The 23,735-nt window shown below is 35.0% G+C and overlaps 1 protein-coding gene across 2 annotated transcripts in view; it reads right to left on the bottom strand.

Moving 5' to 3' along the window:
- Positions 1 to 10,576: 10,576 nt before the first annotated feature.
- TMEM196 (transmembrane protein 196) overlaps positions 10,577 to 23,735 on the bottom strand; it is a 51,315-nt gene continuing 38,156 nt past the window's right edge. For both annotated transcript variants that reach the window (XM_032759733.2, XM_032759741.2), the window contains exons 2-4: positions 18,145 to 18,201; positions 14,252 to 14,506; positions 10,577 to 10,872 (exon numbers count right to left, since the gene is read on the bottom strand). In XM_032759733.2, the coding sequence (XP_032615624.1) occupies positions 10,813 to 10,872; positions 14,252 to 14,506; positions 18,145 to 18,201 (372 nt within the window). In that variant the 3' untranslated portion in view covers positions 10,577 to 10,812. The remainder of the gene's footprint in view (positions 10,873 to 14,251; positions 14,507 to 18,144; positions 18,202 to 23,735) is intronic.

Here is a 23,735-nt window from a genome sequence, read left to right as displayed (position 1 = left end):
CTATAGAAATGACAAAAGTGAAAGGAAACTATTTATTGATGGCTTTTTTTTTTTTTAATCTACAATCCTTCTTCAAAAAAGAACTTAGGATGAATTTTTGACTCTGAAGTCGCCTTCTACTTGATTGTTAGATTGTTGACACTAAATGACACACATGTGCCTGCAGAGAATGAGGAAATATATTAACAGAGCACATTATATTACACACACACACACACACACACACACACACGATTTAAACCTGAGCTTTAAAATATGGACCTAAATAAAAAATGCCAATTTTTTAGCTCCTGATGTTACAATTATCTATCTAGGTAAAAGCCAAGAAAGCAACTGCCGAGCACTTTGGATGAAAGATGTCAGCTAAAAAGGATTGGCTTAAATAATAAAATAAATCTGAGGTGTGTGGGTATGCACGAATCTGCATACATGTAGATGTGAGCACTGATGACTTCTTCTTGAGGTTGGGAAGAGGTAAACAAGGTATCTCAAGAGGGTGAATCTACTTTAGGAGGACAAGATGCCGTCTGTATTTATTGTCCTCTTACAAAAACTAGTGTCAGTATTTCTTCTAAGCCCTGTTTCCTCTCTAATCAGACCTTTCTGCAATCGAATTTCAACATCCTTCTTTCAAGGTTTTCAAATCCAATGAATTAGGCTAATACAATTGGCTATGATGCTTGCAAGGGTGCCTATGGAAATTCTTATTTACTTCCACCTGTCTTTGGCTCAGTGCAGAACAAAAATAGGAAACAGTTTTCTTTTTTATATTTTGGAGATTACTTTAATGCTGTAGTTTCATAAACCACTTGCTGACTGCAGAATCTGTGTAGATGTGAACTCCAAGATTCTTGACATTAAATAGTTCCAAAGAATGTGGTATGGAAAGTTTGAAGGTGGTAATTAAAAAAATGAAATTTAGATGCAGTGCCTTTTGATATACAATTTGCTCTGAAGTGACCAAACACAATTTATATTAATGTATCATATTCTAGACTTCCCGTTACAGCTGCAGGGTGCTTAATATGTCAATGCTTTAGACATTATTATAGTTATGAATTTATCGTTGTCCAATGGCAAAGTCAACTTGCCCAGTTGTGAAAAAATGCCCTGCAGGAATTTACAAAATAAGTCATTACTTTAAGGCCACATTTGTTAGTAAAATATCTGAAAGTCCAAAATTTGCACTGAGTAGGATAGACTAATGAATAAAAGAAAGCTACTCGATTTCTTTGTGTCTGTCTCATTTGCCTTGACATTTTTTGTTGTGATTCCTGTTGTCTTGTACCATATTGGCTTTAGGGTGATACTGACAGTATTAACTCCAGCTTGAATAAAACCATTTCTCTTGAAATCTTTGGCACAGTTGAATAGACTAAACTGGATGTTTAAAAGTAGAAAAAATGTCATTGGTAGCTTGATGGGGATGGCATTGAATCTATAAATTACCTTGGGCAGTATGGCCATTTTCACGATATTGATTCTTCCAACCCATGAGCATGGAATGTTCTTCCATTTGTTTGTATCCTCTTTGATTTCATTGAGCAGTGGTTTGTAGTTCTCCTTGAAGAGGTCCTTCACATCCCTTGTAAGTTGGATTCCTAGGTATTTTATTCTCTTTGAAGCAATTGTGAATGGGAGTTCACTCATGATTTGGCTCTCTGTTTGTCTGTTATTGGTGTACAAGAATGCTTGTGATTTTTGTACATTAATTTTGTATCCTGAGACTTTGCTGAAGTTGCTAATCAGCTTAAGGAGATTTGGGGCTGAGACAATGGGGTTTTCTAGATATACAATCATGTCATCTGCAAACAGGGACAATTTGACTTCCTCTTTTCCTAGTTGAATACCCTTTATTTCTTTCTCCTGCCTGATTGCTCTGGCCAGAACTTCCAGCACTATGTTGAATAGGAGCGGTGAGAGAGGGCATCCCTGTCTTGTGCCAGTTTTCAGAGGGAATGCTTCCAGTTTTTGCCCATTCAGTATGATATTGGCTGTGGGTTTGTCATAGATAGCTCTTATTATTTTGAGATACGTCCCATCAATACCTAATTTATTGAGAGTTTTTAGCATGAAGGGTTGTTGAATTTTGTCAAAGGCCTTTTCTGCATCTATTGAGATAATCATGTGGTTTTTGTCTTTGGTTCTGTTTATATGCTGGATTACATTTATTGATTTGTGTGTGTTGAACCAGCCTTGCATCCCAGGGATGAAGCCCACTTGATCATGGTGGATAAGCTTTTTGATGTGCTGCTGGATTCGGTTGACTTTCTTCACAGAATTGGAAAAAACTACTTTAAAGTTCATATGGAACCAAAAAAGAGCCCGCATCGCCAAGTCAATCCTAAGCCAAAAGAACAAAGCTGGAGGCATCACGCTACCTGACTTTAAACTATACTACAAGGCTACAGTAACCAAAACAGCATGATACTGGTACCACAACAGAGACATAGATCAATGGAACAGAACAGAGCCCTCAGAAATGACGCCGCATAGCTACAACTATCTGATCTTTGACAAACCTGACAAAAACAAGAAATGGGGAAAGGATTCCCTATTTAATAAATGGTGCTGGGAAAACTGGCTAGCCATATGTAGAAAGCTGAAACTGGATCCCTTCCTTACACCTTATACAAAAATTAATTCAAGATGGATTAAAGACTTATATGTTAGACCTAAAACCATTAAAATCCTACAAGAAAACCTAGGCAATACCATTCAGGACATAGGCGTGGGCAAGGACTTCATGTCTAAAACACCAAAAGCAATGGCAACAAAAGCCAAAATCGACAAATGGGATCTCATTAAACTAAAGAGCTTCTGCACAGCAAAAGAAACTATCATCAGAGTGAACAGGCAACCTACAGAATGGGAGAAAATTTTTGCAACCTACTCATCGGACAAAGGGCTAATATCCAGAATCTACAATGAACTCAAACAAATTTACAAGAAAAAAACAAACAACCCCATCAAAAAGTGGGCAGAGGACATGAACAGACACTTCTCAAAAGAAGACATTTATGCAGCCAAAAAACACATGAAGAAATGCTCATCATCACTGGCCATCAGAGAAATGCAAATCAAAACCACAGTGAGATACCATCTCACACCAGTTAGAATGGCCATCATTAAAAAATCAGGAAACAACAGGTGCTGGAGAGGATGTGGAGAAATAGGAACACTTTTACACTGTTGGTGGGACTGTAAACTAGTTCAACCATTGTGGAAGTCAGTGTGGCGATTCCTCAGGGATCTCGAACTAGAAATACCATTTGACCCAGCCATCCCATTACTGGGTATATACCCAAAGGACTATAAATCATGCTGCTATAAAGACACATGCACACGTATGTTTATTGCAGCACTATTCACAATAGCAAAGAGTTGGAACCAACCCAAATGTCCAACAACGATAGACTGGATTAAGAAAATGTGGCACATATACACCATGGAATACTATGCAGCCATAAAAAATGATGAGTTCGTGTCCTTTGTAGGGACATGGATGAAACTGGAAAACATCATTCTCAGTAAACTATTGCAAGGACAAAAAACCAAACACCACATGCTCTCACTCATAGGTGGGAATTGAACAATGAGAACTCATGGACACAGGAAGGGGAACATCACACTCCGGGGACTGTTGTGGGGTGGGGGGAGGGGGGAGGGACAGCATTAGGAGATACACCTAATGCTAAATGATGAGTTAATGGGTGCAGGAAATCAACATGGCACGTGGATACATATGTAACAAACCTGCACATTGTGCACATGTACCCTAAAATGTACCCTAAAACCCTAAAGTATAATAAAAAAAATTATGGAAAAATAAATAAATAAATAAAAGTAGAAAAAAAAAACAGACCCTACCAGAAATGAACATGTCTTTAATATAGCGGAATAATTTTGCTCATGACCAAATTAGTTTTCTCTGTAGCCTGTAGGTCCAAGCACCTTATCAATAAAGCCTAGGGGAAAAGTGATCTTGTTTCCGTTTCTCAGTTACAGCTTTCTGCCTGTCTCCAATGACCTCCTAGATTTTCCAGCCTCTTTTTATTCAAGGTTTATGGAGCTCAAGTTTTCTTTCAGTTGGCTGAGATCCTTTCTCTGAACTCCTATTTTCAATCTGAGTACAAACTTGTTGGCTAGGTGACTAAAACAGTCGCTTCTCTCACTAGCTGCTGCTGCCTCAGTGACTAAAGCTGGATTTCAGTTGGCTGATTGAGGAGTAGGGAGTTTTGTTAAACAAATCCAAGTGCCTAGAGTGAAATGACTGAAGGTAGCTGTCAAAGCTTGACAACTGGAGAGATGAAGTCTCAGGTTCAAGTGCAGGGACCAGAAACTGAAATCAAGGCAGCATCACAGAACCAGAAATTTGAATCTAAAATCAAAACCAGCAGATTAAATAAAGGAGAATGGTTCATATGGGATAGAATTGGTTTGTTTTATGGACCTAAGTATGAGAGTGTGTGTGTGTGTGTGTGTGTGTGTGTGTGTGTGTATACACATACATGTTATATGATTTGGCTGAATGGCTTTAAGATTCAGGAGTACCATCGGAAATGATCTCACTTTTCAGGTAAAATGATGTCTACCCACCTTTTTCTTATTTATTCTATTTCTTATTTCATATTAAATAAGTGATGTTAATATCATAGAGGGATATTCAACTTTATAGATAATGTATATTATAATAGCATTTGCTAAATAGAGCTTGACAAATGCTTATTTTCACCTGCTGTGCCACCATCCTTTTTGCTGGTAAATGGCAATAGGCTAATATTACCACTACTAATTATATTGAGGCTTGGAAAGTTGACCTTCTCTCCAGCAATTCATTTTATTACAGAGAACATTGAGGCTTTTATTTTGTTTTCTTAGAGGTTGATAGAAGAATACTAATATACTTAGAAGATAGAGAAGTCTGGCTTTCAAACGCCTTTTTGGATAGTAATGAAAGGAGTGGACATTTAGACCACTATCTAAACAAGCTCTTAGAGTGCTTCTATATTACACAGTTGAGTGTTATCTCATCCTTGGGCTGACTTATAGTTCAGAGTGAGGGGTAGTGTTGGCTAATAGAGCCACCCCCAAAGGTATCAGTAGCTTTTCTTTCCTGGGCAATGACCCTAGCTATTTCAAGAGATATCTGTTAGTGCACCACACCCCCCAACCCCAACTCCCAGGATGGATGCTATAGAATGATTAGGTGGAGATCAATACCCTGATTGGATACTAAGGAGCAGTCATGAGATTACTTGCGGCTAATACAACACTTGGTGAAATTTTAACAACATTTTAGATTTTTCTGTGAAGTTTCAGGCAAGTTCTAGAGTCTTCTTGGCAATTTTCAGTGGCATAGTAACTTTTAGCTTTGGGGAAAGGCTTGCAATGTATTGTGTGGCTGAAGAAAGTGGAGACTTTCAGTGAAGAAAATCTTGTGAAAACAGTAGTCCCTAGTTGATGCGGAGAAAGGCAAAGATGGCAAGATTTCCAACTAAATAAGGCCTTCTGCCTAAAATGAAGGAGTCTCTTTTCACTGTAATTTGTTGATGTAAATAATATTGAAGTGTTAAAATATTGAAATAATTTTATTAAATCTATAGCTTGGTTTTTAAGCAATATATTACTTGTGAAACGCATTTGCATTCCTAGTAAAGGACTCTTGTATTCAATAAATTGTTTTCCTGGCAAAGGGAGTAAAAAAGAAATTCCTCTGTATAATTTTGCTAGGCATCCATATTTCCAGCAATTTCTGAATTGGTTTCCCATGCTATGAGTAACTGACAACCTGTGATTTATGGATTTGGAATAATTGAATTTCTTGGCTGTCATACACTTTGAGTAAGAAGTATTATATATGTTTCCAGAAAAAAAATGACTAAAAGAAGAAAAGAGTGAAGCGATGCCAAATTCTGACATTTTATTTGGAAACAGTACTCTAACTAAATGATACTTAAGATGCTCCTCTAAGTTTCTGAAATATGTTTGCTAAATAATCTTTGAAAATAGTTTGGGACATAAGGTTTTTAAATACACCAATTTTGAACTAAGTCAAAGAATAAAGTGGAGGACCATGTATTTATTATTGTCACATAAGCACAAGAAATGCAGGGTATCCTTTGACACATGTAATAGGTAGAGTAAAAATATTGAAAAATAGGGGTTACCCAACATCTCATTTTGCTTGTCAAGCATATAATATTTAATAATTTAGTGGAATTTTTCTAAGCAGAACTTTTTTTTTTTTTTTTTTTTTTTTTTTTTGAGACGGAGTCTCGCTCTGTCACCCAGGCTGGAGTCCAGTGGCGCGATCTTGGCTCACTGCAAACTCCGCCTCCCTAAGCAGAACTTTTTAAATGTGAAATCTTGAAAAAAAATTTCTAATTTATTATGGATTGTTCTACCACATTTGCTAGTTTTTACAAGTTTTGCTCAGTTTATGGATTTTTCTTTTTTTTTTGAGACAGAGACTCGCTCTGTCACAAGGCTGGAGTGCAGTGGTGCCATCTTGGCTCACTGCAACCTCCACCTCCTGGGTTCAAGTGATTCTCCTGCCTCAGCCTCCTGAGTAGGGGGGACTACAGGCGCATGCCACCACGCCTAGCTAATTTTTGTATTTTTAGTGGAGATGGGGTTTCACCATTCTTTTTACTCCCTTTGCCAGGAAAACAATTTATTGAATACAAGAGTCCTTTACGAGGAATGCAAATGCATTTCGCAAGTAATATACTGCTTAAAAACCAAGCTATAGCTTTAATAAAATTATTTCACCATGTTGGCCAGGATGGTCTCGATTTCTTGACCTTGTGATCCACTCACCTCAGCCTCCCAAAGTGCTGAGATTACAGGCATAAGCCACCACGCCCTGCCCAGTTCATGGATTTGTAATTGGTACATCACCTTTCAAATTCCATGGAGTATTTACTGACTCTTTTCATATTTTCAGTTGTAATGATAATTGGTTAATTGTGCAAGAATTTGTACAAGGACTGAAGGAAATTGGAAGTTCCTCTCTATGTGCTTTTGACTAGCATTATCTAATGGATCTTTCTGAAATGATGGGGATATTCTGTAACTGTTGCCCATATATGTCTATTTGACACTTGGAATATGGCTAGTTTGATGGAGAAACTGAAAAAAAATATTCTTTTGTTTTAATTAATTTATATTTAGATTTAAATAGTCACATGTGGATAGTGGCTACCATATTAGACCGTGTAGGTAGACCTTAGAACAGTGAGTTTATGACCTTGAGCCATTCAAGTCTTCACTTATAGTTAGCATTAAAATTGGCTGCTCTGGATTATGTTCAAAGGATTTCCTCAGTGGTTCTTAAGTGGCTAATATCTCCTTACCAAAGGAACAGGTAAACATTTGTTAGGACATTTTTGGTTATTAAACTGATAAGAGTGTCCTCCTGGGATTTAGTGGGTAGAGATGAGAGATGCTAAATGGCCTGAAATGTGTGGGACAGTCTGCATAATGAGTTATTATCCAGCCCAAATGCCAGTAACAACCAATTTGACAAACTCAAATAGGCCTTCAGAGTTGTCTAAATATTGTGGTTTAATTTGTGACATCACCTGCAGTCTCTGTCCTACCGTAGTAAATTCTGTCTCATATGATCTGTGTCTTATTTTCTCATGCCCTCAGGGGCTTCACATTCTTATTATAATCATTTTGTTTGATGTCTTCAACCAGTCTCTGTCTATACTTGAACATATTCTAGCTTTTGTATCTCAAATAATATTCTTATTTAATTCTATATCCTTCATCTGTGACTGTCTCTTTTCCCTCATTCACAGCAGGCCATCCCTTGCCACTCTTAGAATAGTACATTTATTCTTGTAGCTATTGGGGAAGCCATTTCTGTATTATAATGAAAAGAAAGCCAACACCATATGTAGTTTCAAAGCACATCATTTTATTATAGACATGTCAGTAGAGTTATCATTTCATGTTCCACTTCCAAACCATTGTGTGTGTATATATACATATATATACACATATGTGTATGTATATGTATATACATAATATATACACATATACATACACATATGTGTGTATATATATACACGTATACATACACATATGTGTATATATATACACGTATACATACACATATGTGTATATATATACACGTATACATACACATATGTGTATATATATACACACATACACATATATGTTTAAAATTTCCAAAGAGAGCCCAGTTTTCTTCTTTTATGCTTATAATACCTCTACTTATTTGATATGGTCCAAAGTATACCACCACTCCAGTTTCACATAGTTTTTCTAATTTAATATCACCTTACTTTCTTCCAAGGATAGGCTCATACTAAAATTATAAGGTAGTCACTTAAAACATTCCAGCATATGGTTCAATGTATTGTCCAAATTAAAGTTTCAAGCACTTGAACAATATCTTCCTAACATCCCCCATTTATCTAAAAAAGAATCGCTGCACATCCCAAGTAAATCATTCTAAACTCAATTCTGAAAACACTAGGTAGAAATAATCATATTTAAAAATATATCTATACTTGGTTAAATATATACTGTAAACTATTTGAATAATTGTGATAATGCCGTCTCTTTTTAACTATACATCAAAGTGATATGCCTCCTTTTGTCCTTTAATGTGTTATGTTATAGATCAGTTCAAAAGGCATTACAACATTTTTCTGATGTATTATAATTTTGTATTGAACAAACATGTTTATAGAGAAATGCTACTGAAAATTTGAGTCAGTGTTTATTCTTTCAGTACAAAACTACATCCTTGCATGAATTCAGCAGGATCATACACACACAAATATCTTCATGACGTAATTTAGATTTTCACTGGCAAAGATCATGCCTGTTTGTGGCATTGAATGAATAGTTATGATGTTGATTCACTATATGAGGTTGCATTTATGGACAGCTTCTGTAATCTACTAGGCAATGAAGTTATCCAGAGGAATTGGGAGGCTTCAAAAACTGCACCAAACAAGAAGAGTCCAGTTATTTCTCTTGAATAGATGACAGCCAGAATTTTAAGTGAGCTGATTTAAATAGGTTAAATGATGATCATGTTGCTATAAAATAAAAGACCTACAAATTTTCATTAACTTGAATTATTATTACTGTGTTAGCACAATTAAAACTCATGTTTTGTTTATAAATTATATTCTCATACTGGATACTAAATATTTTAATTTACCTTTGGTTCAATAAGTAACTCATAAAAATGACTTGAAAATTGATTAGATTTGGGGGAAAAGAAAAGTATACAATATAGTGAGATTTATGTATTTAAAAATAATAGATTTCTTTGTCTGTTGCCAGAGGTTATATTCTCATAAATATATTCAGATATATGTTGTTTTTTCACTTATATGTGTTGTTCTTGTTTGCTATTTTAACATTCCATTATTAGAGGAAAGGATTGAATCTAGCTATATAAATGTTAGCCTATCTTTTCACTTTTTCCCGAAAGAATTCTTTCAGGATCTTTGGATATAGGCTTTCTTATATATGGACTGCCTATATTATTTCATGAGAATTGTAAAACAAAACACCTAAATTAGATTATAGCAAAGGTAATTATAACTTCATTGTTGGGGGGTTACATCATCTGCCCTTTTGTATCATTTAATTGGACTGCAAGGTGTTTGAAATATCAATATCGTCAATAATTTTAAGTCATGATGTCTTTATAAATATGGAAGTATGTCATTAAAGTCATGTTCGTTTATAAATTAATTTTAATTGCTATACATAAATATTATAATCATAGTGAAATAGTCAAATAAGTAGTCTATCTGTACACTACCCTATTCAGATCACTCATCTTCATAAATATCAGCCACAATGATATTTACACAAAACCTAATTAAAAGAAGAAAAATGGGCAATTTTAGTAGAAATTAAACGTGATTTTGTGGGCATAGAAGAGCCTTGAGCAATTGCCTTCCCATTTCTATTGGAGTAGAATCTTAATAATACCCCCACAGCATCACAATTTCTTTTCTAATACCTATTTACATTCATGTATGCTATAATATATGCCGTATACATGTTCTATATTTACAGTATATATACACACATTCACACACATACTTTATTCTTAGGCTCATTCATGAACATGCAGATCAATCTGCACAGTATGATCAAAACATGTTTATTTTCTTAAATGATATTCACATATAACTTTTCACTCTTTGTGCAAAAATGCAAAAATACCATATAGATTAGTATTCTCTCTCTCTAAAAAGTCTCTTTTTTATGCTTGAGGTTTTTTGTCATTTACAAATAAATTATGAAATATATTTCATTCATAAGTTGAAAATAATTACAGTGTTTTTATAACAAGGCATTACTGAGGTTTTGAATTGTAGCATTCTTGAAGCCATCTGTCTTTCAAAACAAAGACATCAATAAGTTATTTTTATTTCTTGACATTTGCACTTTTCAATTACTCATATGAAATATGTCATTACAAATATAATAATCATGCTAGTCAAATAGTGTTTGTATAGAATATGCATTTTATTTCTGTTTTATTATTTCTTTTTCCTGAAAAGTCTTCTTTAGAACAATCTGGAAAACGTCTTGAAATTATTTTACTAGAATGTTTCTGGAAAGTTTTTTACCCCACAAAAAAGGGTGGAGAAACCAGTGAGGCAATATATTTTTTAGGAAGAATAATTTTAGTGGATGCTCAGGAGAGATAAATGCAAATGCAAAAACTTTTATTTTCTAGTCCTTTGGTGTCTCATTGCCTCATGAAAATCCTAAAAAGTGTTCAATTCTTTAAAACATTGATTATACTCTTCCATTAAATATCAGCTGTGGTCCTCCATTGCTGATGTTGTCTGTCATTTCCTGTTAGAAAAATGACATGATTAATTAAAATTCGCTTTCAGAGTAAGACATTGTTTTCGTTAATGAGTTTGCAAAACAGAAATTTCAATCCATTGAAAAACTTGCTAAGTTTTGGGGTAAGACAAGGATATTGCTGTTATATTTGAGGAACTAAAATTTCATGGCATCTTGGAGCACATGAAAATGCTGAAGTAAGAGTCAGTTAGACTAAAATATTCTATCCACAACAACAGTCCATTCTCTCCCCACTTTCCTGAGTTTCCTCTTTCTTTCTTCAACTCAGTTTTGGAAAGACCTCGCCTAGAAAGAAGAAGATGGTTAAATGCGCAAGTTTTTCTAATGCATAGACTCTGCTGAGCATGTCAACAAAGTGCCAATGCATTCTAGAGGTGACATTTATTCTATAGGAAAATGTGTGGCCTTTTTGCTAAGAACAGAAAAAGGCCTACAAGGGCATTATTGCTCATTTGTAACTATGGATCACTAAAAAATCATAGTGGGAAAGATTGTTTTTCATGACACTATCACTCTTCCAGTAAGAAGCAAAAACAGTGAAGTCTCTTAACATGTTTTTAACGGATCAATTACTAAAAAGTTAATAAGTAAAACTGTATAGAAAAGCACGAAAATATAGTTACAAAGGACAAACTAGCATTAAAAGTTTCATTTTCGATTATATGAAATACATTATGAAAAATTCTGATTCTTTTAATTCATATGTTTTATTAAATATTAAATCCTTCCCAACACAATAAAAAGTAATGGGATATGAAGCCCATTCATATTGTAATGGTTAGAGCACCATACTAAAAATATGTTGATAAAATTATCTAAAAATAAATTGGCAGCATCTTTCCATGCTTGAACAAGCCTATTTGCAACAGAGCAGAAAAAAAAAAAAAATTACAAGTGGAAATTATTTTCTCAATTATTTTATTTCTATCTATTTCTATCTAGCTCTGTTTGGAGAATCTGCTAGAGATGTACATGGTGAAAGTCTCCTAGACATGTATGTGATGAAAAATCTGAAAATATATTACGGTTATGTGCTGGAATTAAGTGTATAGCTCAGAAATCTGATTTGAGGCTTCACTGAGGAACTCACCATTGATGGCAAAATAGGTAGAATCACCCCCTACCCGCAGTGATCTTCAACAAAATTTACTTTTCCTATTTTACCTACTAGGAGAAAAATCAAATTTCTAATAAATTTACATAAACCCGTTAGGAGCCTTTTCTCCTTCTACAATGACTTTCCACTCAAAAACTGCTTAGAAATGATAAAAAGTTAATCTGTTATATTAGCCTTTTATTGCAGAATTTAGTAAAACAATTTTTTAAAATTTTACAAAAAAAGAATTTTCTTAACTGAATTCACTCTACCATAAACACAGTAAAATCACTGATAGGAAAGAAGAGTGAAAATTAGTTTTAAAATGAGTGAGTCTCCAGTTTGCAAAAAAAATTGCAAATAGGCATGCTTAATTTAATAGGAAGATTGTGGTTTAAATTTGGGCTGGACCAATGTGACTATTTGCAAATGGGCTTTCTGCAAATGGGCCATAGTATCCATGTGACTTTCTGTATGTCCAATTACTTTGTTTGAGCAAACCAAGAACCATTACTATTTATTTTTAGCAATTTGAAACATGGGAACTAAATTTAAAATGCATCACATAAGATAATTTTACAAGAAGAATCTTTTCATACCAAAATTTTACTGTATTAGTGTCCAACTTTGGCCATCTTCTCATGCAATTTTAGCATGAGGGAAATACACAGTTTGTCTTTATCCAGACATAGCTATTATTAAAAACAGAACTCTGGCCCATGAATGATTATACTGAGTCAGAATCATGAAGTAGTAGACAATAAAAGGAGTCATGAATCATCCAAGCAGAAATGTGTTTGGATGCTTATAGGCAGGCTGAGTATTTTAAATATTCAACCAACTCTCAAGCTGCAAGACTCGGCCATGTAGGTTTATGTCAGCTCTGCAAAGTAAGCGCTTATGAAAGCGATACTTTGAGAAACATTAAACAACATCAGTTCAGACTGATCTGTTGACATCATGGCTTTCTGGAAGGGGTAGTGCTTTCTGCAGCGACATTACAACATGGTAACTCCCTAGAAATCAGCGTACCTTGTAGGTAACTCTGGTGTCGGGGGCACCACCGGGCAGCTGGGCAAGTCGGTTATTTCAATAGCCCTCAATCTCTAATATAAATATAACAATCATACAATAAATATTGCACAAATATATACAGAAAACTAAATCAGACTAGTATAAAATAAAGCACAAAAGAGCCACTATTCATATATACATATAAAATTATCATCTATTTTTAACAATCATTTCTTTAAATTACTGGAGTCTTGCTTTGTATATTATTAATTCTTTAATGAAGGACATGCATACCTCTGTTTAAAATTGCTTTCTTGAGTCAATTTGAGAACACTTACTCTCCTTATTTGAATGTATAGATGGTACACAACATGGAAACACTACAGAATACATATTTTTCCTTCAAAATAACATTATAAAGAAATGTGCAGTAAGTCTTGCTATTATTACTTCTCCTCTGTCCTTGTGCAATTTTATTTCCATGATATGAAGCAAAATATAATGTGGTCATTACCTTGGTGAGTTTATTTTACAAATGTTTCCTCTTTTCTCTACTAGATCCAGTAGCAGAAACTGAATTAAGGAATACGTGCAAAATGTAATAGAAACACAGACATCATACTATACCATTTATCCTTTCATACAATTAATTTAACTTCCTATTTATATGGGTTTCATGAAACAATTATGCAAGGACAACTGTTTAAAATACAGGCAAAGCTATCCAAATATGCATAAGTTTACATGAGAATTAAATGAAGCTTTATATGGACTGTAATATCTGCACTGATAGACAAGGCTTTTTGTCACCTTATTAAAAAGCCCCTTTATACTTGAAGATCAAATTTACATAATCAAATGCATCTCCTTAAAAGAACAAGGGAAGAGCTAGAAAAGGGAATTCATGCAATTTCTAAAACTGGCATTATTGAGTGGAGAGTGTATTTAGTATCTGTGTTTTTCCTCAGTATAATACATAAAAATCCATATTTGTAAGGTATTCAATATTTTATGAAATACTATTTTAGGCACTGTGTTTTTGAATAGACAGAAAGACTACAAAATTTTGTTGAAAATAGGTGTGCCCATGAATTGCAGAGAAAAAAAATAAAATTTCTATTCTTAACCCAATAGAGCCAAATATATAAAATCTGATTCTTCAAATTATGATCTAAAGTTTCAAGTTGATTCACCCAGAGTGGACTTCAGTCTTCATCATGTGCTAGCAGTGAGAGGATAAGATACAAAACTCACTTTCTCAGCCATTTCATGAGAGTGATGCAGGGAATGCTCCCTTTCTGAGAACATCCTCCTCTGTTCATAACTGGCTAGTCGACAAGTGAGCCAGGAAGAGAGAGTGCAGCCCCCGATCCCAATGCACGCGAGAGACATGGAGGCAAGGTGCAGAGGGTATAGGGAGGAAGTTTTCTTTGTGACCGCCCGGAGGAACTGAAAATTCAGGATGCCCCCAATGAGTCCACAGATACAGCAGGCTGAAAAGAGGATCATCTGATAAGAAAAAGAAAGGCAGCGTTAAAGTTGAAAAGGCAAACCTGACCAGAACACAGTTGCCCTGTCGGGCTGCACGTCAACGATGACTAACCTACAATAAAGAAGAAAAAGTGGTTTTGGTGCTTCACAGAGGACAGGAGATTTTTTTTTTTTTTTTTTTTTTTTTTTTTAGCCAAGTTTCTGTTCACTCTGACTCACTGTAGACAGAGGGAGTATACCACAGTGTTTCAGAAATTGATAGCTGACTATATTAAAGCCAAGGATATAGCTTATGAAAACTCTGAAGCAAACAAAATTTATCTTCTAGGTAGATTTAGATTTAAATATTTATTTAACATCTGCTGTGTGCTACTACGCTAGAAACTTTAACAGATATCATGTCAATTGACACTCCCAGCAAGCCTCTGAGATAGTAACATACGTTTTAGAAAAATGAATGGTAAATAGCTAACACTAAATTTAGGCACCAAACCCAGATTTTTCTGATTCAAAATCTACTTTCACTGTGTCAGTCCTTCAAAAATATCTCAATAGCTTCTCTTTGGATTGTCATTAGTTCGACCTAACTTCAAATCTTTATATCTTCCTACCTATGTGAGCTTAGGAAATTTAGTTAAATCTCTTTTTTTAAAAAATAAAAAGTTCACTCATATTTCGTTGTGCATGTATTTCCTAAACAAGTACTTTAGGGACTCCTATGAACTGACCCCTATATATTACAAATATTTTATTACTTGTGGCACTATCATTAAAGAATATACAATAGGAGTTCCAAAAATACTGTTTGTTTGTTTGTTTTAGAGAAACAGATGATGTGGCTTTGCTTTTGGTCCTACTATTGGTTGGATCTAGGTGTCTATTAATAGAGCTAAGGGGGTTTAATCAACAACTATCATAAGATCCCTGGCAGAACCAAGAATAATGCTTTCTGAGAAGTAAATATTTTGTGAATATTTAATAAATTTAATTAACTAGTCAAATAACTTTAATAATTATATTTTCTTTTTGCATCTGGTCTAAATTCTTCTATGGGCTTTCATGATACTTTATACTATGATATTAATTGAATTATGCAATCTAATTTCCATTCTTCTCTGGAACACAGTCTTATTCCAGTCACCTTTCTTGTCCTTCAATATGGGTTACTCATTCCCACATCAGTGATATTTTTCATTTCCTGGAAATAATTTTGCTTCTTCCTTAGACTCCTGGATGAAAGGCACAAATTAAGTCCTAACTTGGACTTTATTGATCTCCTCCTTTGCTATAATTCCCCAGGTCAAACAGCTTTGTAACTCACTTTAACATTTAATTTTATTTTATCAGATATTATTTTTCATTGACAGTTGAGTTTAGCCTGCACTTATTGAGCACCTAGCATTTGTTAGCCCCTGAGTGCAGCAGCTGCTGGCATTACAATCAATCATTCATAATAATTCCTCTTCAGACTAGTTAAATCTTGTGAAAGAGAAGATCCAGAATTTTAACATGGCATGATAAATATTAAGAAATGGATATATGGGTTGCCCTAGGAGTAGGGAGGAGAAGAATTTAGCCCAGCCAAGATTTTTGGAGAAGGCTTTCTTGAGAATATGTCATGTCAGTAACTACAAGTAGTTAATTTCATTTCTTCAACTTAATTCAGCATTCCTTATTGCATCTGTAAATATCATCAGAGCTAAAAATCCAATAATGAATGGGTAAAATCTTTTTATACTTGATTAAATATAATACTGGAGATCAGTTACCAAATAATTAAATCATCCTACTAAGTGTAAACTTGTAGTTCAAGATGCCTAGTAGAATTAACCAATTATATTTTATTTTAAAGTAGGTTTGGATGTCATGCTGTTCTTTGGGGATATATTTTGGTGTTTACTCATTTTCTGAAAATACGGAAAGATATTACAATCTAGCTTCAAATAATTAATTATTGTTATAGAGAAAGTAGACAATACCTTTAGTTTTCTATCACAGGAAAGCCCACGTCTTTCCTGATGTCATTCTAATTAATTCTTTAAAGGCATGACACCTCATTAACATGTGTTAATAAAACAATCTTATCCAGGAATTAAAATGTTTAAATCTGTGACCATATACTATTTTCAAATTTCACCAGGTTGGAGACTCTAGACTCCAGATATATTTGGAGTGAAATTTTTAAAAAAAAATTTCATTAAAATGTAGAAAATCTTGATAGTTAAATGCCATCAATAGGGACCTTAGAAAGTACAGAGGATAATGTACCTTCTAATAGTAGGTACAGCTACCACCTGGGTGGTAGTTTCTTAAAAAAATCAGATTTCGTCATTTTTTTCCTTGTAATTTATAAGAGAAAGAGAAGTGCCACTATTGCCTTTGTATAAAACAACAACAACAACAACAACAACAAAAAGCCTCTTCCTTCTTTTTTTGTTTTTTCCTTCCCTCCCTCCTCTTTCTTTCTCTCTTTCTTTTTTCTCTTTCTCTTTCTTTTTGTCATGCTTCCTTGCTTGTTTACTTGCTTTCTCCCAAGGAGTTGTTCCTACATAGTCATAAAGAGTCTTGGTAGAGGAAGAGCATAAGAAGAATGAAGACCATGTCTAAAGAATGATGGGAGAATCATAAATGCAAGTTACAAGCCTGAAAAAATACATTTTTTTCCTAAAGGTTTCATTTTTCCCTTTATGTAATTTTTAAAAATTACATCTAAAATTGCTGTCTAAAGCAGTGAGCCTTTTTGTCATAATAGATGTTCTCACAAAGAAAGATGTGATTAGAAAAAGGGGTCAAATAAAAATAACTGCAATGCTTCCCATTCCCTGATCTGCTCAGATAACTGGCCTCACGTTGGAAAACTCTTTTAATGCCCAAAGGCCACTTCCTAGGGTCCCTGTGTAGTATTAATTTTGCCAATTTGTAAGTGTCTATGTTCTTTTCCATAATACTTGGTAAAATAAACCACACTTTTTCCTTATTTCCAAACCCTTATAAAAAATCATGAAAGGCGATGGGGAATCCACACTTCAGCATGCAGTGTGTCTCATCCAGCCAATATCAGAGTTAACTGGGAGTGTGTTTCATACCCCAGAAACCTACTATAGTACCACAAAACATCTGAAAACACTTATGTGTGCATTCACAGTAATAAAAGAAAATAAAATAAATCTCTGAGAATTAACTGTAACCATAGCAACACAGCTGTCTCGCTGCTCCGCAAAACTTGCTTCACAGTCAACGAAAGCCAATAATCCTTAGGCCCAGTTCCACATTTAAACGGTTACATTTCTCATGGGCTGAAGCTTTATCTACTTGAGCTTACTGAAGGATTCAGGCGATTGTCTGGCGGCCTCCAAATTGGAAAACTAGAGACTGTCATCCGTAGCAGTCATTAAAGGTTACATATTCAGGTATTTAAAGAGTTTATTAAAGTTTTTTTTACATCGGTGGGCTTTTGTCATAGTTTCTAATAATTTTGATGGTTTTCTTTGAAAACAGAAAAGGCAGGATTTATTTGCCAGTTTTTTTTTTTTTTTTTTTTTTTTGCTTCAAACTAGCAATATTCAGCATATGAAAGCTGGCTAGTCATCATTTCTATTTTAAAATTTTACATTTCATACACCTCAATGCACAATACAAACAAATCAAACACTTACGACAAGTCCTGATTTTTTTTTGGCGCACAATATTCCACAAATGCCACAAAGAAGAAACTGAAAGGGAAAAGAAGAACAATTACTCGTTATCCAAAGACACGAGTACCCCTAGATTTTAGCTTATAGTTCACTCATGACACTTTCTCCAGGGAAGATAGAACATTTTAAATTTCCTTCAAAACCTGGAGAAGATAAGATCTCATTCTAGAATAATAAAGGATAAAAGTATAAACCCTAATAAAAATTTAGTTTTTGCCAGATTGTTAGAGGTAATTGAATCAGTTTTAGTATCAGGTAAAATTGTTAAATAAATGAATTTAGAGCTTTGTTTCTCCCACTTTCTTTCACTGTCTGATTCCTTTCTACTTTCTCAGGGAGAAAAGTGGTGTGATACATTCATTCACACTTAACAACTAGAAATCAGTAAGTTATACTACAGGAAAGAATCTGCACAAATCGAAACATAATGCATCAGACAAGGCGATGATTCTCTATAGAGATACTCTTTGTACCTCTCCAATTGGTACAATGACAACCTCCTTATTCTACAAGAAAGACTGGCCTTATGGATATGTCAGAAGAACACAAAGGGATAGGCCGGGCGCGGTGGCTCACGCCTGTAATCCCAGCACTTTGGGAGGTCATGGTGGGCGGATCACAAGGTCAGGAGATTGAGACCCTCCTGGCTAATACGGTGAAACCCCGTCTCTACTAAAAATACAAAAAATTAGCCAGGCGTGGTGGCGGGCGCCTATAGTCCCAGCTATTCCGGAGGCTGAGGCAGGAGAATGGCGTGAACCTGGGAGGCGAAGTTTGCAGTGAGCCAAGATCACGCCACTGCACTCCAGCCTGGGCGACAGAGCAAGACTCCATCTCAAAAAAAAAGAACACAAAGGGATAAAGCAATTGATAGCATATTATTTCTTGTAAATAAAACATTGTTGACATAATTGCTTTGCAAAGGCAGTCACATCACATTATCTACCAAGGAGAGACTATTAGATACTTTGGTAATCATAAAATGATAAATAGTTTAATTTGAATAGAAACAGTTCCATTTGAATGCAAGTTTTCACATACTTCTAACTTGAAATAACTATATAAAATATTCATTAATAAGTAAGAAGTCCACTAAAGGACTTCAGATTTGTAAAGAAAATTTTTATTTGCAAAGAGAACTAGTTTTCATTGTTGTTGTTGTTGTTTAATTATCTGAAGTCAGAACTAACAATATAGCGTATTTCACTAAATATTTGACACCTGGATAGATTTATTTCCAAATACATATCAAAATATACTAAGGATTATCTGAGATAATATGCATGTGAGAAGTATCAAGAAAATTGGTTAAAAAGCAATAAGTAAGGGAAGTTGTTGCAAGGAAAGTTTTCCTATAAGGGAGCAGAATGATTATTATGCAGGCAGTGGTGCAGCAAGAAGGAACAGGCAACACAGAATATATAAGAATTTGGTATATAATTTAGTTGACCTTTCATATTAATGGAAAGGATTATTTGCCCAATAAATAGAACTAGAATGATGTGTTAACATTCCCTAACATATGCCAAAATTAATATAAAATTGAGTATTTATACAAAAATGCTTAAATGCATTGGGAGACAACAAAGTTAAATATTTATATAATTTTAGAGGACTGGGAAGGATTTTCTAAATGTAGCACCAAAGTAATAAACCGAAGTAGAAAGTACTTATTAATAGAAAAAAATTTAATTTTGATGGTCAAAAACGTAACACTCAAAGGCAAAAAATGTTGGGATTATATTCGGAAAGTATATGATAGCCAAATAGTTAACATACTTTAGAAAGAGATCTAACAAAATATTTTTAGTATTATAAAACCATGAGAAGATAGAAACTCAGAACTTTATAAAATCTGAATACTTGCATAATTTTCAGTAGCCTTAAAAAGCTATTTCAGAGTGACCATTTCTCACCACCCACTGTGTCCTAAGTGTAGATGATCATGTCCTCTTATGGACTCTTTTTGTTACTAATTTCATCTCACATTTTTCAAGGCTGTGCTGAAGAAATGCCAGTTTGGACCAATTTTGTACCTTTCAGTGCTTCAAGCTTCAGATCAAAGCTCAAGCATACTCTTCTCCTTAAGTTTCCCTGACTACCCCATTTTCATCCTGAAAGTCCATTTATCCAGAACTCATTCGAAAATAATTTGAAAGCAGTGTAGTTTTGTGTTCCTTGCATCTGTTTTGAAATCTGTAAACACTGCCATTATTCATTTACAGTAAAGCCCAAGGGGTGGTCAGGAGCATAAGCAGAGTTCTCCATCCAACCATTTGGTTGGAACATCTAGGTGGCAATAAATTTGCTATTTTGTATTGTCTCACTTCAACTGGATGGAGCTAAGAAATGTGAATTCAAGGATTGGGAGAGGGAAGGGAAGAGTAGGGAAGGAATCAATCAATATTTTTTCTACTTTCAGCAGAAGAATGTAAATACTCTCCAACTGTTACTTCTGTTAGAGTATCCAAAATCACGTTTCCTAGAGAAAAGCTGTAACCTGAGAAAAAGTGGACACATGTAACAGGAAGTATATGAAATCATGGGATTTATGAGGAGGATCTAAAAGATCTTGGTTGAAATTTAGCCATCACAGTTTACAGAAAAGAGAAAAAGAGGGCCCCAAAGTAGTAAATTGATATTTTATTTCATTGGCTATCTTTATTTACCTCAAGTCATAATACTGGAAGAGATCTTAAAAGATGATTTAATTCATCCCTCGAAGTTTACATGTGGGGACGTGGGGAACCAGAGGTCCAGAGAGTTAGTGACTTGCTCAAGGTAACACAGCAAGGTCAGGAAAAAAAAAAAAAAAAAGTAATGGAAGTTTTTTTTTTTTTTTTTTGAGACGGAGTCTCGCTCTGTCGCCCAGGCTGGAGTGCAGTGGCGCAATCTCGGCTCACTGCAAGCTCCACCTCCCGGGTTCACGCCATTCTCCTGCCTCAGCCTCTCCGAGTAGCTGGGACTACAGGCGCCCGCCACCACGCCCGGCTAATTTTTTTTTTTTTTTTGTATTTTTAGTAGAGACGGGGTTTCACCGTGGTCTCGATCTCCTGACCTCGTGATCCGCCTGCCTCGGCCTCCCAAAGTGCTGGGATTACAAGCGTGAGCCACCGTGCCCGGATTTTTAAAGAGTTTTTTTTTTTTGGTGTTAGTTCAGTGTAGATTATACTAGCAAATCCAACTACAAGTGTTCAATGAATACCTACTCACCCACAACTGCAAGACCATTGTTAATTTATGATATAACTTCTGATGTAATAAAAATAATAAGAACATCAGTCAATTGTGTTACATTCTAAAATTAAATGCATCTTATTTTATAAAGGAATTTGTTATAATATTTCAAAATACATATTTTTTTGTTCAACATAACTTTATCCAGGATGCAAAGCACTTACCCACATCATGGCAATTATTAAGCAAGTAAAAAACAAATTAGCTAAAAAAGTAAAGCTGATAGCTGTATGTATGTGTATATGTGTAAAGCCTAAACCATGAGAAAATATGATTTTATTTCTGAGAAGATGGGATGTTTAAATCCAGGGAGGGTTATTTGCGTTGATCTTACTGTGAAATAATATAAAGGTAGCAATCTAATGATAAGGCATCAAGTGCTACACTATAAAATAAAATTAGTTCATCCTCCAAGCGAACTTCATTTGATTCCAATTTAGATTATATTCAATAGAAGACTAAGATTGTGACTTGTTGGATTAAATGACATGATTATGAAGACAGTATTTTACACTTTGAGTGGATTTTCTTTATGTAAAGTCCTTGGAGGTTTCTGCTTTTGTTTAGGACAGAGAAAGATGAAAGATGTCATTTCCACTCTTACAGTAAGGAAATGATATTTTAGAGCCCATCAGAGAGCTGGTTGAGATTCCAAGACAATGAGATAACTTCAATTCAAAGAGGGACAATCTTCTCCAAGAAAAGTCTGACACTATGTCACCTGTTGCAGAGTAAGGGAGGAAGAGACACTGGTCATCACACATTTGTGTGTGCTGAGGGAGGTATAAAGCCCTGTTCCTTCCCTAGACCTTCTTTTTTATGAAGCAAAAGACTTAGGCTTCTGGCAGAAGGGTAGCAAAACTTCTCATTTCCAGGGCCTATTCAAATATAGATTGCCACTCTAACTGGAGGAAAAGTAGAAGATTCTTTTTTTTTTTTTTTAAATACAGTGGGAGAGGCAGGAATTCATCTTGGGCCTGGCATACTATGCCTATACTAAGTAGAGGACATTGACCATTGGAGAAGAGGCAAGAGCCTCTTGCCCAAGATCAACCCCAGATATAAGGCTAAATTTAATTGTCTCAGGGAGGAGGGTACAGAATACTGAGAAAGCCCCACACCTGAGATCAGTTGCACAGGGACTTCCTAAACTGAAACTGATTGACAACAACAAAACACTTTCTCCTTCAGCCCCACCTTCACTTCACCATGAGTTAGCAGTTGGGAGTAACAACTGACAGCAGTCTACCAATGAGGGGGAGACAACAGCATGGGAGGAGACCCTCCACCCCAACCCTGTGATGAAGATGAATAGGGGCTCAAGCTGAAGGTGGGGCACTCATGGCAACTGTAGCCCAGCACTAGAGGAATGTGAAGACTATTTTGCACCACAGATAATCACAGCCAAACAACGTTTAGTCCCTTAAACCAGACTGACTCCACTTCTCACACTAACAGCCTGAAAGTAGATATTAAGATAAAATACAAAATTCTGAAAAAAAATGACTTTCAAACTTTGCAGTGTATATCTAGCCAAACTCTTACTTAAGCAAGAGATTATAAGAACGACATGTTCACTTGGCCAAGGGCATGGTGGTGGACTGAATTATGGCCCTCCAAATATATCCATCTTCTAACCCCCATAATCCATGAATATTATGGGGTAAAAAAGGCTTTGCCAACGTGATTAAATTAAGTTTCTTGAGATGGTGAGATTATTGCAGATTATCCACAGATGCCTTAAATGTAATCACAACGGTCATTTAAGAGGTAGGCAAGGTCAAAAGAAGCAGAAGCCTATGTGTTGAAGGAAACAAAGAGACAGGGAGAAGAAATTTGAAGATGCTACACTGTTTGCTTTGAAGAGAGGCAAGGGGGCTATGAGGCAAAGGATGTAGGTGACCTCTGGGCACCGGAGAGGACAAGGAATTTGATTCTTCCTGGAGCCTCCAGAAAGAATGTAGCCCTAAAGACTAATTTTAGACTTCTGCCCCTCAGAACTGTAAGAAAACAAATTTCCATTGTTTTAAGCCACAAAATTTGCAGAAAGTTGTTACAGAAGCAACAGGAAACTAATACAGGCTCGAAAACATTATTCCACATAAAACTCTAAAAGAATTACCAGAAGTTGTATTCAGGAGAATAAATAGGGAAAGATATGAGACAGGAAAGGAATGAAATAACAAAAGCACAAAATAAGAAACAGTAAATATATGGAAAAAATTATTGAAAAAATTAATATCTGCCAATACCCCAGGCAATTTTGGCATAAGCTATGATGTGTTGAGTGGGAGTAAAGAAGATGTAAGTAAAAT

Source organism: Hylobates moloch, unplaced genomic scaffold (assembly GCF_009828535.3).
Source record: "Hylobates moloch isolate HMO894 unplaced genomic scaffold, HMol_V3 SCAFFOLD_1, whole genome shotgun sequence".
In the NCBI taxonomy this organism is placed as follows: Eukaryota; Metazoa; Chordata; class Mammalia; order Primates; family Hylobatidae; genus Hylobates; species Hylobates moloch.
Note: the sequence above shows the minus strand (reverse complement) of the source record. Positions and strands in the feature narration are given on the sequence as shown.